This window comes from Siphateles boraxobius, unplaced genomic scaffold (assembly GCF_051911475.1).
Source record: "Siphateles boraxobius isolate OS27281-9 unplaced genomic scaffold, OSU_SipBor_1 48, whole genome shotgun sequence".
Taxonomy (NCBI): domain Eukaryota; kingdom Metazoa; phylum Chordata; class Actinopteri; order Cypriniformes; family Leuciscidae; genus Siphateles; species Siphateles boraxobius.
In genome coordinates this window covers 7,150,213-7,170,364 of record NW_027509119.1, presented here as the reverse complement: position 1 = coordinate 7,170,364, position 20,152 = coordinate 7,150,213, and the positions used below count along the sequence as shown (strand labels likewise).

Sequence of the window (20,152 nt, the reverse complement as noted above, 5' to 3'; positions counted from 1 at the left end):
GAGAAGCCCTTCGTCTTTAGGATTGACAGGAGGATCTGGTGGTTAACTGTGTCAAAGGCAGCAGACAGATCCAGCAGTATGAGGACTGAGGATATTAAGCTCCAGTCTTCAGTGTCACATGATCCTTCAGAAATCATTCTAATATGCTGATTTGCTGATTCGATTATTATTATTATCATAATCAATGTTGAAAACAGTATTGCTGCTTAATATTTCTGTGGAAACCGTGATACTTTTTTTTCAGGGTTATGTGATGAAATCTTGGTTTATAACACTTTACAATAAATTGTAATTCGTTAACATTAGTTAACTACATTAGTTAACATGTACAAACTTTTAAAGCATTTAATAATCTTAGTTTGTGTTATTTTCAACATTTACTAATACATTAATAAAATCAAAACTTGAATCTGTTAGTGTTATTTATTGGACCTGAGCTAACATGCACTAACAGTGGACAGTGGAATTTTCATTAACTAACATTAACTTAATGTTTAACTAATATTAATAAATACTGTAAGTCCTATCAAAATCTTTTCTAACTTCATTATTATCAATGTTGAAAACACTTGATAAATCGGATTTATAAACAGGATTTATTAACTTTGATGAACATTTGAAATGATAAATGTCTTTACTGTCACTTTTGATTAATTTAATGCATCCTTGCTGTATAAAAATTCGCACTGACCCCAGACTTTTGAACGGTAGTGTATGATAAGTGCTCTTTGGCTCAGATGAGCATTCTGCAGGCTACAGTGTCCAAACTGAAGCTGGATCTGGAACAGGTGCGGGAGAAGTGGTGTCAGGGGGTACGAGAGGCAGCCATGGCCGATCAGAGAGGCAGAGAGCTGAGACTGGAGCTCAGCACAGCACAGGCCACTCATAAAGAGTATATGGAGCTGGTACGATCTCTTCCACTGCCACAGACAACGTGATCACTCCTAACGCACAAATATCAACATGCGTTCTGCGTGTTGTAGCTGGCGGAGTACAGTGGAGAGGTGGCGTCCCAGAGGAGTGAGCGGGCCCGTCTGCAGCGGTGCCTGATCCAGCTGACGGAGGAGAAGAAGGCTCAGGACGAGCTAGTCACACAAATGAGTGCAGATCTAGAGAGAGTGCACAGTGAGAGCAGGAGCTCTGAGGAGGAGGTAAGATATTGGCATACACCTTTTTATCCAAAGCAATTTACATTGCATTTAACATTGTATTATTAGTTCATGCATTCCCTGGGAATCAAAGCCATTATCTCCCGAGTATTGCTATACTTTCTTATCTACATGAACATCTTAATGCCTTAATTTAAAAAATGAGGAAAAATCCAACCTTTAAGGACACGAATTTTCTTTGTGAATGAATGATGTATCGTAAATAAATAAATGTTCTTCCTTAAAATACAGGTTGCGTGAGTCAGGACACCCCTATGTTAAATTCCCATATGGGCAGGCAGATTTTTATTTTTAAAGGCCATACATTTCATGGATCCAGGATACTATGTATCCTGATAAAGTTCCCTTGGCCTTTGGAATTAAAATATCCCCGCATTCCCTTCACCATACCTAGATATTGGCATGGTGCAATTTCATGTAGGCTAATAACTGGTTTGATTTGCATTGAGAGATGATCTTATGGAAAGTACCCTATGCCAATCTGTATGGTGAAGGGGTGATTTAGCATTATTAGCTAAATCAAAATAGATTTTTAACATAATAAGTATAGAATACAAATATATATAAATATATATAAAATGGTAATTTTATATTTAAATGCTTACTCATAATTAAGTCTTCTGAAATTGCTCTTAAGTCACACTATTTTAATGTATCCTTGTTACAGTGTAATTATACAATTAAGTACTGAACAATATGAATTAACTACATGTACTTACTATCCACAGTATTCCTGCGCCCCATGACGCTTTGCGCGAATTATGGGTGTAACTTCCGTTAAGCTGTAAACAATCAGTGAAAGACTAGCTCTGGACGCAATAATATATTTTTAAACCGTGTACGATGACATTACATTATTCTACTTACCCTTCAACCATTGAACATTAAAAGGACATTTAAAAGTGTAAAAGCGTAAACAAGGTACTTTCTACAGACCATGAATAATCTATGAAAAAGTATCTTTCCACAGCAACATCGGCGGTAATCTGTATTATGTAACATACGTTGCCTTAATAATAAAAAAATGTTTTACTTCAGCATTGCGTGATACTATTTTAAAGTGATTTCAGTCATTTTGACAGATAATAAATTGTAAATTTACCTGTGAAACCAAACCTGGAAAGAGACGTGCAGGATTTGGGGAGTATTCCAGTGAATTGGTATAGGCTACATCGTAAATTAAATCGGGAGAACAGACCACAAATGTGCAGTATATGTTGACCTTTATCATACTATTACAGCGAAATTCAAAAGTAAAAAAGAAAATTATCACGAGGAAAAGAATGCAGAGCTCTTACTATAGATATTCTTGTTATAACATGTCACGTTAAAATACCAAGTGTTACGTTATTCTGATGTTATTCTTAGATAAAACATGAAAGAAAACTGATAGCTCATTGAGTCAAACTGACGGATCAGCTTTATTTGTAGGGCAACCTTATGATTTGAAATGATTCGTTTCAGTCTTTTTGAATGGGAGTTCCCCAAACCGGAAGTGCCACCCATAATTCAAAACGCAGTAAGCTCGTCAGGAATAAGGTGGATAGGGTTAGGATTTGTAGGTTTCAGTGTAGGGTTAGTTGCTTGCAATTATGTATAATTTACTGTAGTAATTACGTCTAACGTGTGTAACAACGACACTGTAAAATAAAGTGTTACCTGCTTTTATTTATTTATTTACAGGCCATATTCATTTTAATTATGTGTGATGAGTGTACCAAAATTCAATGTGGATTTGTAAAAGCATTCCAAGATAATGATTAATAACTAATAATTCTGTCATAATTTACTCATGTCATTCCAAAACCCAATAAGACTTTTTCATTTTCATCTTCTAAAAACAAATTAACATTTTTTTAATGTGATAGATTTCTGTCCCTCAATTGAAGACCCACGCGACTGAAACTTTTAAGCTTCAAAAGTTTCATAAAGACATATAAAATAATTTATAAGAGTCGAATCCAAGACTTCAGAAGAGTCGCGGTTGCTTTATACGATTTTTTATTCACATTAAAAACATTCATAGAGCACATCGCAAATGGCCATCATCATATAAAGTGATATTATCTCTTCGCATATTTGGATGAAACTGCTAATATCATATGGATTCTTTTTACGGCGAATCCATATCCCATACGAAGTTTTGGTTCCCTTTCGTTGTCACTCCGAGTTACGTCGGATGACGACGAATGGGGTTTCGCTTAGAAAGCCTATCAACTTCGAGTATTACAAAACGAGCCAATGGCAAAGAAAAGCCATGGGTCTGCGGAATTTGAGGGTGAGTAAATGAGGGTGAGTAAATGATGACAACATTTTTGGGTGAACTAACCTTTTAAGTACCTCCTCAGTTTATAGGGAAATGGTTGGCTAATAATAATGTTTTGAAATCCATAAACCCAAACCTAATCCTAAAGTTGATGAGAATGTTGTTCCAGAAGCAACAATGATGTTCATAAGTATGGAGTTCTCTGACTTTGTCAAACCCCTCTGTGACACTTCATCCTGAAGTGCCTGAAATGTGTGCAAAACTGCAGTGCTCCTGCAGACAGTAGAGTTATTTAAATCCCTCACTCTCATTCTTTAAGTGCTGTCAGTGTTGTAGGGTAACTCTAATTGGCTTTGGATAACCATCCTCGTCATTTTATGGTCAGCAGACTCTGCAGGATAACAATAAAACTGAAAAATAAAAAATTAAGTGTCTGCACACTGTCCAGGCCCTAATGTATACATGCACACACAAACATACACACACCGCGCCACCGGTCGGACTGCAGAAATAATGATTATGCGCGTGTTGTGCATTGGTTGTCTGTTTTCAGCTCTGGCTTTTAAAAATAATTGCTGTTGGTTCTGCAGCCGTATCAGAGGAAGGGCAGTAATGATTCTCGCCAGTCGTGTGGAACGCAGCATGCGGGGAAGCGGGGCGAGACAGACGCCAGAATAAAGGCGGCTATCATTTCTGTGTGTGTGTTTGTCTGCCTGGCACATAATTATGGTTGCATAAGCGTGTGTGTGTGTTGGTAGAGGTGCTATGATTACAGTGAGGTGTGTGTGTTTGCAAATATACTCCAGCCCCCATTTATAAATCAGGTGTGAATTGAAGAAACTGATGACTCGAGAATCTCATTTGAGTGTGTGTGGGATCACAGAGGGATTAGAGCTGGATATAAAGCTGCACAGGTGACTACATCATAACCCACTTACACACACACATACACTCGCACAGCATTTTAATTGTCTTTCTCCTTTTCTTTACCGCCTTTTATTAGCTCTCCTCTGCAGTGTGTGCGCTCTGGGTAAAGGTCACTGCGCTCCACCATCTTGCATACTGACAGCGTTACTAGCCACGAAACTAGCCTGCCTTTTAATTTAAGCTGAATTCTCATATGCTGAAAACCTGAGATCTCATATGAGGTAAAATTGTGTGAGCTGCTATAGATTTGCCACATCGTAAGAGTGTAATAGTGATTTGTTGAGGGATAGAGAATGATTTTAAAGCAGCTGAAGATTTTCAACGCTTATATATATTGTGTTCTTTGCCTGCAGAGGAATATTATCAACATATTATATACCCCAAATGTGCATGTGTGTGTGTGTGTGTGTGTGTGTGTGTGTGTGTGTGTGTGTCTTTGGGCTGTAAACTCTATGTTATGGGGATAAAATGTCCCCACAAAGATGGTAATATCTGAAATCATTGTCCTTGTGGGAAAAAACTTTTAACCCCTTGAGAAAAACAGCTTTTTAAAAATGTGAAAATGCAGAATATTTTCTGTGAAGGTTTAATGTAAGGGGACAGAATATACAGTTTGTGCAGTATAAAAATCATTATGTCTATGTAAAGTCCCCATGAAACGTGAAAACAGTGTGTGTGTGTGTGTGTGTGTGTGTGTGTGTGTGTGTGTGTGTGTGTGTGTGTGTGTGTGTGTGTGTGTGTGTGTGTGTGTGTGTGTGTGTGTGTGTGTGTGTGTGTGTGTGTGTGTGTGTGTGTGTGTGTGTGTGTGTGTGTGTGTGTGTGTGTGTGCATTTTTAAAAGAAGTCTCTTATGCTCACAAAGGCTGCATTTATTTGGTAAAAACTGTAAAAAGATCATTCTAATATGCTGATTTGCTGCTCAAGAAACAATTATTATTGTTCAAAACAATTGTGCTGCTTAATATTTGTGTAGAAATCGTTATACCGTTTTTCAGGATTCTTCGATGTATAGAATGTTCAAAAGAACATAATTTATTTGAAATAGAAATATTTTGTAACATTGTGAATGTCTTTTCACAATGTCTTGTAACATTGTCACATTGTAACATTGTAACAATGTCTTGTCACAATGTTTTGTAACATTGTGAATGTCTTTTCACAATGTTTCACAATGTCTGATGAGTTTAATGCATGCTTGATGAATAAAAGTATTAATTTCTTTAAAAAAAAACAAAGCAGTGTTTTTAAACTCAGAGCCATGTTGTTTGGAAAAGTCAATAAATGAATGGCTAATTTGTAGTCATATTCCTCTCATATATACATTATATTTTAGATTAAAACATCAGCAAAAATTATGTCCTAGTTTCTGTCTCCGTCTGTCCCGTCAGGCTCATGCGAGTGAGGGACGACTGGCAGAGCTCATGACCGTCCTGCGGGACAGAGAGGAAGATGTGCTGCTGCTGAAGATGGAGACGGCCGCTCTCAGAGAGAAAGTGTCTCGGGTCAGCCACGGTCTCCTAACACCATTCATATCTTTCTGCTGTGTTTTTGGGTTCATTCATCTCTTCATGTGCAGGTTGAGGCTTTGCACTCACAGATGGACAGTGTTGATCAGAAATATAACGCCGCTGTGTGTGAGGTGGATGTTTTACGGCAGTGCTTAGGAGACGCACGGAGTGACAGCTCTCGACTTCACAGGGAAAGTCAACTAGTCGTGACCAATGTGAACCAATGGGTAAAGGAGCAAAAGTAAGACATGTAATCATTCAGTACCACGATATTGCCATCTGGTTTACCACAGCACTATTATGTACGTGTAAAAAGCTAAACACACAGCTGTCTGGAATACTTGATTCTGATTGGTTGATTACTCTTCAATTATTCTACATGCAAATATTGTAGCATAATGACCACTAAAGTATACAATTAATAATCCCAGGCGGTGTCGTTATTGTTAACTAAAACTTTTAAGAATTATTTTTGGTAATTAAAATTGAGCTGATATACCACTTATTTATTTTAATTGTTATGCTTAATTTTTTTTGTGGACAACGTACTACATTTTTTTTCAGGGAAAAGAACAGTGTTTATTTATTTCGTAATATTGTGAATGTCTTTACTGTCTCTTTTGATAAATTTAATGCATATATATATATATATATATATATAATTTGATGAAGTTATACTAAAATTGCTAAAACTACAACTAAAAATAAAAATATGAGAAATATTAAAAATGAATAAAAATAACAAAACCACATTATTTACAACTTTGAAAATCAGTGTATCTAGTTTAATGTCTCTAGTATCCCTCCATATTCTCACATTACTAAATAATTTTAACTTAATTCAACATTTCATGTCCATTTGTGAATTCATAATTTGTAAATATTATGCAATTTGTTAGGAACCGTGTAATTAACGGCACATTGTACAGTCAGTATTGTAAAATATACTCCATCATACCTACCCTTTTGGTGTTTGTTTTGCAATAATGAACTAGCTATGTGTGTTTTCCCTTACGTAACATCAAATCTGGCTTCTTACTGCATAACACGTCACAGATTGTATCACATGTCACAGTGTTGGAACCAGAATATAAATTTACGGAGTATAGAAAGTGTCTGTGGCGCATCAGAACTTTAGCATCCAGTGTTATAATGGCTGTATCATTATCATTCAGCATCATGGTTGATTGTGACAGCAGCTCACAGCTTCCTCACTGCAGCCCATTATCTGTGTCCCTGCTCCTCTCCAGGCACACTAATGAGAAACTGGCACTCAAGATCAAAGAGCAGAGCAGGAAGATCATCCACCTGACAGCCGAGAGAGAGTAAGCCCCGCTCACCCTGTCCAATGCCCCTCTCAGCTCTGACTGTGTACAAACATGGAGTTTAGCTCCAAGTAGTAGGGAATGTGCATGCAAACATATGAAGAAATGGGTGCGCTTGTGTGAAATGGGATTTGGCTGTAATGTTTGTCCTGTTTTCATGCAGTCATCTTCAGGAGAATGTGAAGGGTTTACATGGGGAAATCAGGAGGCTGAAAGCAGAGCGACTGAAGGTAAAGCCCTAAACGCACTCCAGCGTACATGTCCATAGTTTTTTTTCAAAATCAACATTCATTTCTAAATTGAAGTCGGCATGAAACGGAAGTTTGAACTCCGTATTGTGAAGCATTTCTGAGTGAAACAAATTTTGAGCAATAAAAAAACAGTTGTGGGCATGGACTTCTGAAAAGTGAGCGTTGCTATAGAGGAATGGAGGCGGATCTGAATGCGATTGGCTTAACTGCAGCGTGGCCTTGCGTACGTCATGGATGTCGAACTAGTCATGAGAGCAAGTTTTGACATTTTGATTAAAGATTTATTAAAATTTGTCAAAGTAATATATACACTATACAGTTCAAAAGTTAAATTAAACTGAATTGATTAAAAGTCAATTCTAAATATTTCTATTTCAAATAAATTCTGATCTTTTGATCTAAAATAGAATGTAGCGGTTTTCGGCTCTGCCATCACAAAAATTAATTACCTTCTAAAATATATTTTATATTTTAGTAATATTGACACATTTTCACTGTATTTTTTTATTTATTAAATGCAGCCTTATTGAAAATCTTACCGATTTTACCAACCCCAAACATTTGCACGGTGTTAAATAAACGCTCAATAACACTAGTAACGTGTTAAAATAAATAGCTATCTTGCTATAGCTATTAATAAATAAATATCAATTTTGATTTCATGCCAACTTTAAGTTTTATATTAAATGTTATAGTAATATGTAAGGGGAAAATGCATCTCAGATCCTGTAATTCGTCACCATTTTTAGTCACTTTTCATTCACAATCATTCTTTGATCATGTTAGTTCACCGTGCATTAACTGAAATATGTTAACAATATTGTAATAAAGTATTAGTAAATGTTGAAATTAGCCATAACAAAGCATTAATAAATGCTGTATAAGTGCAGTTCATTATTAGTTCATGCTAACTAATGTAGTTAACTAATGAACCTTATTGTAAATAAAATATTTTGTCATCTGCCCTGTAGAATTCTTATTTTTCATAATATTCATCTTATTTTATTTGCAATGATCAAGTGTATTTCATGTTAACCGCAGCACCTCATATAGTTACAGTCGTCATTGAGCGAATATTAACATTCACCTTTGTGGCTAACAGGCCGTATCACATTCTGCCCCAATCTTCCATATAAACAGGTCTTATATGCAGGTTTTGCCTCGAATCACCTGTCCAGCTTGATCTTTCTTCTCCTCCTCTTATATTTCCTGAATGACCCAATGCTGGCCATTTCCTATTACACCTCTCCCTTTCATTATTTTTTCTCTCTTCCTCCATTCTCTGTTATCCTGTCCTCATGCATAGCATCAAGCGAGACCGTCTTTGCTGTGATTAGGTTGGTATTTCTATCAGATGCAGAGAAAAGGTGTCCTATAACCACAGTTGAAGGTCCGTGTCACCATTAGCCATCTCATTCTGGAGTGCCTGTCCTCTCACTGCCGAATGATCCGGCTCTGTAGGTACAGGCTTATCCTCTGTAATAGGGTCTGATCTGATTCACACTTGTGAAATTGGAAAGGAAAAGTTTAGAGATGATTGAGAACTTTGGCCATGGTGGAAGCCGAGGGCTGGAGCTGCGGCTCTGAACCCAATCATTCAGGCATTGTTGACCGTGCTGATGAGCCCGTCCTGCAGGGTGGAATCCATTCGGCTCCCTGTTTGTTCTGAAGGTCCAGAACCTGCTCCACATGCCACCTTATTCCATTATTGATGATAGAGAGAGCAAGAGACCTGCTCAGGGCCTGACTTTACGGAGTTATACTACTTCAGAAGTTTTATTCAAAGCGAAGTTGAAGAGCTGCTATTGTTAACCCAGAAAGAGTCTTGACTAATAATGCATACAATGGTTGTAGGTTGCATGTTCTCCCGTATGGAAACAGCTCACCCAAAATTGAATGTTCCTCATGTTGTTCCAACCCTGCCTTGGAACACAAAAGGTGTGACATGTTCTCCGTCAGGTTTGATGTCGATGATATTTGGTCATGTGACACTTGAGAACAAGTTAAGTTTGGCATTAATTGAAATGCCACCAACGACATAAAGATTTTTATACTGCACATGTTTTTGTAGTCCATTGGAGAGATTGTCAGTGAATAATAACTTACATTTTAGTCTGTTCCTCACATCTGTCGTGTGACTTGGAATATATCTCCATATTTATTAACAAAACTGCTTCACTGCTTAGTAATATTTGAATAACTTTTTGTCAGCAAATCATGTGGTGCAACCAACATGCAGAAAAAAATAAAATACAACTGGAAATATCATCATAGGAACACTCATGAATATATAATATACAAATATAATATATATATTTATATTATATTATATTATATTATATTATATTATATTATATTATATTATATTATATTAGTGTCTCTTAAAATATCAGATCATTTGACCATTTTCTTACAATTTCAAGGTTAGTTTAGTTAAAAATGTCATGTGGTGCGACTCCCGAAAACTTCTTCTTTCAGGATATTTACTTTTTATGAAAATAATTATAAGGATGTGTGTACTTGTCTGTATTTAAGGTATAATGAATATTGTACACTTGATGGTCACACCACATGAAATCAATACCAAGTATTTTGTAACGGTGTTATCTTATTAGTATATAATGTTGAATAGCATTTATTTGTATATTTTCAGCTTTCATTTTAATTTTATACTAATTTTATGTTCTTTTGTCATTTTTAATACTTCTATTATAGCTTTAATTAATTTTTATTTCAGTTTTAGATTTTGTAATTTTAGTACCTCAACTGAAACTGATTTTCAGTTATATGAGCAACAGTTTTTATACATATTTTATTTCAAATTACAAAAAAAGGTTTTAGTTATCAATAATATCTCTGATTTCTAAGAACTTGGTACATGTGTTTTAAACTAGATTGTCAATAGATTTTTCCTTTTTTTCATCATGGGCACTCTTTACTTTGACTCATTATTGACCCATAAATCTTTTTATGGTGCTTTAATTATGGTGCTTTTTCATATTTATTCAAGTTAACTATATGGAAAAGAGGGACCAAGATATTCTTCAAAAAAATAATTGGTAACACTTTAATTTAAGGTGACGTAGTTACACGTACTTACATGTACTTACTATAGTAATAACAGTAAATTATGCAACTAACCCTAACCGTAACTCTATAGGAAGTACATGTTGTTAATTAATATTACTCAGTACTTGAGTAAGTTCAATGTAACTACGTCACCTTAAAATAAAGTGTAACCTATTATATGGTTTACAGAAAAAAATTATGATTTGTAATAACATGAGGGTAAATAATGATAACATTTAGGAATTTTGAATTTACCTTTGAACTATCGCTTTAAGTGTACATTCTTGTTGATAGATGTGAAACCACTCGAAAGAACAAACAACAAGCGCACTGCCCATTTGACAAGTTCGGGTAGCAAAGTGAAGCTCAACTAATGTTCTTCTAGGACACCCCAAGTTCCTTCTGGACTCTAAGAGAGACAGAGTAAATACAAATAAATAGATAGAAGAGGAAATGGCTTGTAGGCATGTGGATTATTTATGGCATGCCAGGCTCCTTCTGCATGCATGGATTCCCAGCTTTCATTAAGTGTCATTACTAGAGCTCTTAGGCCAGGTGTGGCCTTACAAATCTGCTGAGACCTGACATACAGCCCGGGACGGGGCAACGTGTACATGGATGGACTCTTGCATCCTTTGGATGAACAGGTTTGGCTGTTAGTAAATACATAACAGTACCACTGCTTGATTTGTTGTGATAAATAATTTATAATAGCCTCAGTCGCTCCATCAGAAAGGGGTGGCCGTGTTTATTCCGCTGTGGAGGAGGGCATATATGGCCGTGTTTAATGGCTGGCCTTGATCAAGATCATCGGGAGGGATGTTTATCAGTGCGCAATGAGCTTTTTTTCTCTCTCTAATGTATACGTTTTTGAAGAGAACTAAAACAGACGCTTTTACAAGACAACCCCCAAACCCTGCTATTCATTAGCAATTTCCACTTTCCAGTTCACTTCTTGCAGCGTCCCCTGATTGATGGAAAGCCTGCCATGTTTATTTGGGTATCAGGGAATGAAATATTCATATTGTACGCTTTTCCAAGCAGAAGTTATCTGGGTGCAGCGTAAATGGTACTTGGGATTAGATTTTCACAGCAGATTGCAGTTATTAAAGAGCAAAAGAGGAGGGGGATACAGGGAAGCTGCCATCTTCTGGGGAGGTAATCTATTTCTTTTCACGCAGACTTGGAGCGGCTGCATAGCCTCTTAATGCACTGGAGCAAAAGTGCTTTGGTCCGCAACCTTTCACGCCTTCCTCTCCCTTTTATATGATTGAATACTTAATAACTTTGACTTTGCTTTGAAAGCCTGCACCATGGGGCCTGTTGGGGTTCCTCGTGGTGAGGCTGGTGTACCTGAGTGTTTGTCTGCTGCTAACTGCTCTTATTACCGGCTGTCTGTCAGTCTTTTGCCCACAGCTCATCCAGAGTCATTTGTGTCCTCTGCACGTCATCTCCCACTCTTTATCTTAATATCAGTCTGACTTTTAGGCAGTTTTCACACTTAAGCTGCTTTATTTGGTATGTTATGATTGTTGCTTGTCACATGTGACCCCAGTGAGATCTTGGGTAAAAGCCAAGGCAGACTTTGCAAAATCAACGGTTTGTTTTTCAGACAATTGACAGGGTTTACTAGGTGATCAGTCACGTGATGTTCTGACATTAATGTTGTTCTGACATCATTATCGGTTCAGGATACATGTGTACCGAAAAAATACAGCATTGTTTTAACTGCTCCACATGCAGAACTTTTCTGTGTGCCGAACATAATTTCTAACTCAGTGTTGCTCTTCAAACTACATCATAAACCAACATGGTTTGTTTTTTTCCACTGCAGTGCCGTAAATGTACTGAACTGTCATTTTTGGGCATTTTAAAAAATTTTGTAGGTGACTAAACTTAGTAGAAGACTACAATTCATCAAATTAATCACCCATTGCTCAGCATGTCATTATAAAGTCCTAATTATACTAAAATTTTTACGTGTACACTAGGGTGTGTGTACAGTGCATGTGTTATGTTGATTTCATTAGCTCACATATGCTCTATGATTTTCTTCTTTTTTTGCACTAATTATTTGGACCACAAGGTGGCAACACTGGCTCGGGCCATTGTTTCACGGTCGAAAAACTCGATCAAACAAATGGAAACACAACAGCAACAACAGAAGCCTGCATCAACGAGCAATTTTTTTTAATTTTTTTTTAAATAATTTTTTGTGTAGTTTAAAAAACATTTGTATGGCTCATAATTTCTTGAGAGAAATAGCGCAAACACTAGACAAACTTGTGTGAAAAAAAATGTGTGAGTGTAATCTGCGCATGCTAGGCATACTTCATACTAAGTGTTCGTATCAAAACTATCGACTACTTTGGTAGTCAAAGTGAGCAAAGGCTGCCCTACGTCAAAACAAATCCTTTACAAATCCTGAAGTTTGTCTCAAGCGCAACAAATGTGGCACACTTTTTATTAAGCTTTTGTTTAACTCTTTCCCCACCATTGACGGAATTTTTCAGCTTTACGTGTTTTCACTGTTATACGGTAGGGGGCGCTATTACACATCTTCTAAACGAGTATGAAACTCCTGATCAAAAACACAGGTGAAAAAGATGCAGAAATGAGTGATCTCATATGTTATCATATGCATATGTAGAATAACACGATCATCAACATTAAACAGCATGTAAATAAAAACTGCCTAAGTTAATGAATAAAATGTTGACCCAGGACGAGCTACAGGACTGTGAAGCTTTGGGGGTGTTCAAAAATGCTGGCGGGGAGAGAGTTAATATCTTGGTCCAAATCTGACCTCACCCCTAACCTCACTCGTCTCTTTTCTCATTTTACCTTTGGATACAAACCCCAGTGTGTTGGCGTCACTAGCACGGGGAGTACTAAAGCCCACGTTTTACCACTGTAACACTTTTACGTTTTTAGCCACTTTGTATTCATCACCAAATCACTTCAGTCACTTCTGTGACTTGGAACAGACTGTTCCTGCCAACAGTGTTCCTCAGTTCAAATAAAATGCACCCCAGACCACCTTTTGAAGAGAACTCGACAGTTGCTCTTTATAACCAAGAAAGAAAGAAAAAATGAACTCTGACGCCAAATCGACTTCCGTTCACACCAGAAGCTTTGGTGTGAAAGTGTCCTTAATGAAGTGCTATCTATACCACCGTAAGTGCTCTGGTTGTAAGCGCTTTATTCAGGCGGTAACTGTCTCTCTCTCACTCTCTCTCTCTCTGACACTCTCTCTCTCTCAGACACTCTCTCTCTCTATCTCTCTCTCTTTGACACGCACAGATCTCATTAGCACATGGAGTGCTTGCAGCCCTCGCTGAATGTGACCCTGCCTAATTGTGCAGCAGGTTCATTTGCTCGCCCGGCGTGATGCAGTGATTGCTTATTTGTTCTCCTCAGGGCTTCTCTCACACATTAAAATGATTGACTCATTTCATTCAGGGTACATTTACGGAGCTTTATTTGATAAGCTCATGCCCAAGGTACTCACATCCATCTTATTCTCATGCTCAAAAGTTATAATGTCTACCACTGTGGATTATTATTCATACAGCTGATTGTTTCCCTTGTTAATTATCTGAGTTTGAATAATTTTGCATGCGCAAGCCTGTTTATCCTTCCGGAATTAAACAGCACAAAAGGTCTCGCATTAGCCATGCCGCTGAAGTCGCCGACAAATCCATTGTATATGTTAAGCTGTCTGACGGAGACAGCGAAGAGTTCGGGGAATACGTGCAACGGTGATTTTCTCCTTAAATAAAGGGTGAAATTTACATGCAGGCACAGAGACAAGGCGAAAAAAGAGATGCATATTTGGCTAATAAGCTCAATTTATTTCCGCAGAGAGCAAAAGGCTCGACTAAAAACCTTGATGAGCTGTTCGAGAATGAGAGTGCTCATTATATTTAGGGAACATGGCATAGATATCATCAGTAGCCTTTGACCTTTCGTCTTCCATGCAATAGTGTTCAGACCCTCAGTGCTCTCAGAAATGAAAAGCAGAGGTAGGAAGAAACAAAAGCCAGCCGAGAGAGAGAGAGAGACGCTGTTTGAATAGAATATAAGCATGAAAGCTTGTTTGCATTTGAAAATGTATTTGCTGATGTCATTTACACAAATGTTATTATGATGTGCATAATGGTTGTTTAGTTAATTGCAGAAGCCCATTGAATCAGTAATGACCTTGTTCATGAGTTGGTTGTAAATACATTTCAATGCTGTTTGCTTCTTACAGTGAAGAAAGTGTCAGAGGAAGAAGAAAGCACTTCCTGATCACGTGCAGCGCGAGTGCCGGGAACAACATGGACGGCTACATGGATGGAAATCTTGGATCCTCTCTGACTCGAGTTCTAGGAAAACATGATTTTTCTGTGACATACAAACCTCCTTGTTGGGCAAATTCACAACATTATGTTAAAAAGGTGTTGTTATTGTATATGTAATTCAGATAGGTATTCAGAGAGGCTAGTGAATGGAGTTCACGCAGTAATCTCAAAAAATGCAAGCATTGGATCAGGCTCTGGAGTAGACCTCATGAACTACTAAACTTGCTCATTTAAAGCTGCAGTAGGGAGTTTTGAGAAAATGTTGACTTAGCCTGAAAATTTGAACAAGCACAACTTACAGGTCCAACCCCCTTGCTCTCTGCTGCGCTACAGCCCTCCCTCCACAGCTCCTCCCCCACAGCGGAGCCTGCCGTGAACGCACAGGCTAGTAAGCAGGACCACCGATGACGGCGGATTATAAACAGTTATGAAACATTCACTAATAGGGACCAAATATCAACAATATGCTTTACATTGACTATGGCCTGCCCATACTTTGACTACAAACTTGGTCCTCAAATCATTATGTATTTTGCAAACATGTAACTTTATAAGGTTGCACTCTTTCTATAAGTTATAGCTACTAAGATAACGTTAAAGGATTAGTTCACTTTAAAAAAAAACTTTTGCTGATAATTTACTCACCCCATGTCATCCAAGATGTCCATGTCTTTCTTTCTTCAGTCGAAAAGAAATTAAGTTTTTCGATGAAACCATTCCAGGCTTTTTCTCCATATAATGGACTTCAATAGGACACAAACGTTTCAAGGACCAAATGACAGTTTCAGCGCAGCTTCAAAGGGTTTTAAACGATACCAGACGATGAATAAGGGTCTTATCTAGTGAAACGATCGGTCATTTAAAAAATAAATAAAAAACTTTAAGTTTTATAAGCACAAATGCTCGCCTTGCTCTGTTCTGTGATGCACGTTTGTGATCCTGTTCGAACTCGTTCATCAAAATGAACAAATCTTTTTTCGAGTCATTTCGTTCGTTGAATGAACGAAATGACTCCGAAAAAGACTCGTTCAAAATTAACAAATCTTTTTTCGAGTCATTTCGTTCGTTGAATGAACAAAATGACTCGAAAAAAAATTTGTTCATTTGGATGAACGAGTTCGTACAGGAGAGTCACGAACGACGGTACGAGCTCGCGCTGTGCAAGAGAGGGGTGATCAGCGCGTACACGAGCGTGATTGACACTGCTAAGACATTCCTCCTGGCTCTGATTGGTTGTTTCTGACCGGGAGGTGTATTTCTGCAAATGGCAGTAGGACCACAGGGAGGAGCCAGAGGAGCTTGATTTTTTTCACAGATTATCTGTCTCATATTCTACTTTCAGGACATAATGACAGTTTTAACAAATATTTGTTTACAAAAGGTACCTACTGGAGCTTTAAACTAAACTCTCTACATTCACACTAAGGAAAGGAATTGTAGATTACAGTATGGTGGATGTTTTTAAAAAGGGGAACGATTTATTTCAATTTGACCCACATCAATACTGGTTAAAGGTAGGGTAGGCAATTTCGGAGAGGCTAGCTATAGCAAGCTAACTTTGAAAGCATGAGATCCCACCCTCCCTTCAGAGCGTCTCCAAAGCCACGCCTCCTACAAAACACAGCAGAGTCTGCAAAGCGCTACGAGACGAAGGACAGCATTAAATTACCACGTCTCAAAGCATATAACATTACAATAATAATGAACACACAACCTCTAGTTGTACCACCTGACTGCTTCAGATTCATTTAGTCGTTGACAGTTGACATAGAAATGCATAAATCCGAGTCTATGTGAACAGCTCGGGTAGAACGTCACAGCATAAGCTCGTTGTTTTTGGTTCAGAAGGAACTGTAAAAGGCAGAACACGCTGATGAAAGTCGTTCATTGTGTTCATTTTACACTTGTTTACCCCATTAAATACAAAGACTACATGTATGCAGCCAAAGTTACCTTTATTTTAAGAAAAACACTTTATTTACATCTGCTGAAAGTGTCCATTACACATTTTTCCTTTTTCGTTTGTAAATGTTGATATTTGTATGTCAGCTGTCTGACGACTTCACACTTGAGTACATTTCCTCATGCAATTGTACTATATTCTCATCATCTACCTTTATATTTAGGGTACGTTTACACGACTACGATACGCTTAAAGCAGGAGTTTTCCGCGTTCAGACGACACCACTGTCAAAACGATCCCCATTCACACGGATCCCAAAACCCGTTATTAAAACTTCGCGATTTCATGTACCCATAACGCCGTTGTTGTATAAATGAACGGCCAAAGTGCATAAAAACTTTTACATTCTTAGTTGAAAACGGTGTCGTGTAAACAGCCCCTTAGTGTTTCAGCATAACCTGATATAAAATCTTGTACATTCAGTTTTGTTTTGTTTTTCATAATGATCAACTGTATTTGAGGTTATTCCAATCAGGTACATCAGTGAGAGAGCCGTTTGATGGACATAGAGTACCCGCCCTAGAAAAGCAGTGGGCATGGTTAAGTATTTACTGTCGTAAGGTCAATTGGTTCACTATAACTTGCTGAAACCAGCCTAAGATGGTTTGCTGGTCTAAGCCGGTTTAGGATGACCTCCCAGGCTGAACATGCTGGTCTTTATCTGATCTCTTCCAGCCTGACCAGTCAAAAAAGACCAAAAAACACACTGGAAAACCAGCAGCAAACCATCTTACACTGCTTTAAGCTTTTTCCCTGGTCGCTTTACTGCCATAACCTGCAGGACTTTCTTGGTCAACCAGCTTCACCAGCATCTGAGCAACACAAACAAACCTGGGCCAGCATGAGAATCTCATCTTCGACATGAGAAAATCTCATCTTCAGAATGAGAAGATTCATCTGAGTATCTGATTCCCCTCATGTTCATTTATACACGGACATTAGCTGCTGATTTATGTTTGCTTTTCAAGTGAACTTTGTTGACATACAATATTTCATATTTAATTAACATTCTACTGTGAATTTTTTTGCTAATTACATTATAGTTTACAGAGATTAATGTGAGTGTAAATTCTAATGGGAGGTAAAGTTTCAATGCTGATTCTGTCATAGTTTGTGGTTTAGAAAAGTTAAAAGTAATACTCGTATTTGTTCATTAATCAATCATATAATAATGCCTTGTATGAATGATGGCCTAATATGTAAAAAATTGTATTGGATTTTACATTGAAGAGGCAATGAAAAGATTTCAGTGATGTCATATCAGTCAGCCAGCGACATTAATAGCATTTTTAAATTATTAAATAATGTCATGCCTTATTCACCAATGTCATCATGCAGCATTTCCTATGAACACAAATCAGTCAATAAAAGTGATACATGTTGGTATTCGGCTGCTTTCGTAACTAGTAAGGAATAAATGAAAGCATTTCAGTGGATGACATGGAAAACAGCAGCAAACGATCTATTTTACTAACATGTCAAGCACATGCTTTCATTTACTATTTCAGATCATGATGCTACTTAGAATAATATCCTCCTGCTCGAGTTGTACTGATACTTGTGTTGCGCTCACATATGCAGAGTGTGTGTGGAGAGTGTGTCAGTGAATGAGAGGGCTTGTTTGAAGTGTTCTGAGTCAATGAAAGTTGAACACAAGTGACAAGCAGCGAAATCAATAGACAACAGTCAATATCCAACACTGAAGGTGCCTGTTGAAAGTAATGAACACCAATAAATGTTATTAATACTCTGAATTTTCCTGTGCACTGTGTTTAAGGCTAATTCTTGTGAAACAGACTTCACAAACACATTGATGCCCTGCAGCTACACAACCATAATCGCATGCAAAACAAGGTTGTGATTATGTCGTGAATAATGAGGAAGGACTGTGAACAGCTAGTGAACAATAGCGTAAATAAAATGCGGGTCATATGCATTTGTGTAGTCCTGTTGGTCTTCGCATGTCTCATTTTCAAGTTCCATGAGTGGGTTACGTTAAAAAAAAGGAAATAATGCGACTATATTCATGCAGCATTATAGACTAATCATTTCCAATTAGGTAACAAGTGACATTTATATTTTAAATAAGGGCTGAAGGTACTTAAATTATTAATAATATTTAATGATACTTAATTACATAATATTTGATCCAATATAGGACTCAGATTTGATTGGCCAAAAGCACTGGGACTTTTCAGTTTAAATCACTTTTACGTAGCCTACACTGTAAAAAATAAAATTATTTGGAATTGGTAAACAAAGATTATTGGAGAATGTAATTATTTGTGCAATTTAGCAATTGCGCAAATTACGCCACTTATTGGCGTAAACATTGCAACTTGCTGAAAAATCCTCACTATGCAGACTGAGAGGCTGCTTCTGGAATCAAATACTCTGAGTAGGTACTTTAGAATAAGTTCTTACCTTACGACCGTTATACGTTCTATATAGTAGCTACGAATGTAATCCGGACATTCGTCATCATACTGCGTTTACTCAATACTCTTTTCATATAGGCTACTGTTTTCGCCTACTATAGGGAAATATGCATCAGATGCAGCCACAGTAGCCTATGTCTGAATAAATTACTGTATGCTACACTGAAACGAATTTAGGATTTACTTTAAAAAATTTTTCACTCCTGGTGAGATTCTAAAGTGCACTAAATAGCTGTGATTGAGTCTTTGAATCATCACTCCTATCCGACAGGTTGAATAACATTGGCTGCATACAAAAACTGAAAAAGGCATCAAGAACATCCAAATCCAGTTAGCTTCACTTCTGGTCTCCTAAGATCCCTTAATTTGAATGATTTTTTTAAGGCCAGCATGTATCCTTTGCTGCCTTTGATATCCCACAATCCTGTGCGTTACATTCTGTGACAGTTGCGCTAAAAAATAAAGATGGCGTCTGAAAGTTGCGGTTTGAGTGTAAATGTATGTTTTTGACCAACATTTTCCATTTGTGATGTCGTTTGTAACAAGTAATTACTATTGTAGTAATTAAATATTCTCTTAGTTATCACCAAAGCTCTCTCTATTTTGCTGTAGATCATTAAACCGTTACGCTACCTCAGAAATCGGTCCAAAATCAGTTTCATGGCTTACCTTTGTGCGCAAACGCAGACTGCAAAGTCATTTAAATGAAAACAATATGCTTAAAACTGAGATGTTTTTCCTTTGAGTTTTCTGCATTGAGACATTGTCAAAACAATCCTTTTACATGGATCCACGAAAGCTATTAAAAACACTGTATTCTGCTGCCAGGCCATTAGATGGCGATAAAACACTATAAATTGAACATGTAATACTCATGTGCATGGCGTCATC

At 37.3% G+C, this 20,152-nt stretch overlaps 1 protein-coding gene across 7 annotated transcripts in view; it reads left to right on the top strand.

Moving 5' to 3' along the window:
• Positions 1-18,207, top strand: part of pmfbp1 (polyamine modulated factor 1 binding protein 1) — a 261,062-nt gene extending 242,855 nt beyond the window's left edge. For 5 of the 7 annotated variants that reach the window (XM_077201843.1, XM_077201840.1, XM_077201838.1 and 2 more), the window contains 7 exons: positions 738-905; positions 984-1,151; positions 5,750-5,863; positions 5,938-6,110; positions 7,120-7,194; positions 7,358-7,424; positions 14,770-18,207. In XM_077201843.1, coding sequence (XP_077057958.1) covers positions 738-905; positions 984-1,151; positions 5,750-5,863; positions 5,938-6,110; positions 7,120-7,194; positions 7,358-7,424; positions 14,770-14,772 — 768 coding nt within the window. In that variant the 3' untranslated portion in view covers positions 14,773-18,207. The remainder of the gene's footprint in view (positions 1-737; positions 906-983; positions 1,152-5,749; positions 5,864-5,937; positions 6,111-7,119; positions 7,195-7,357; positions 7,425-14,769) is intronic. The other 2 variants (XM_077201841.1, XM_077201839.1) reach the window with 1 other exon arrangement.
• Positions 18,208-20,152: the final 1,945 nt, after the last annotated feature.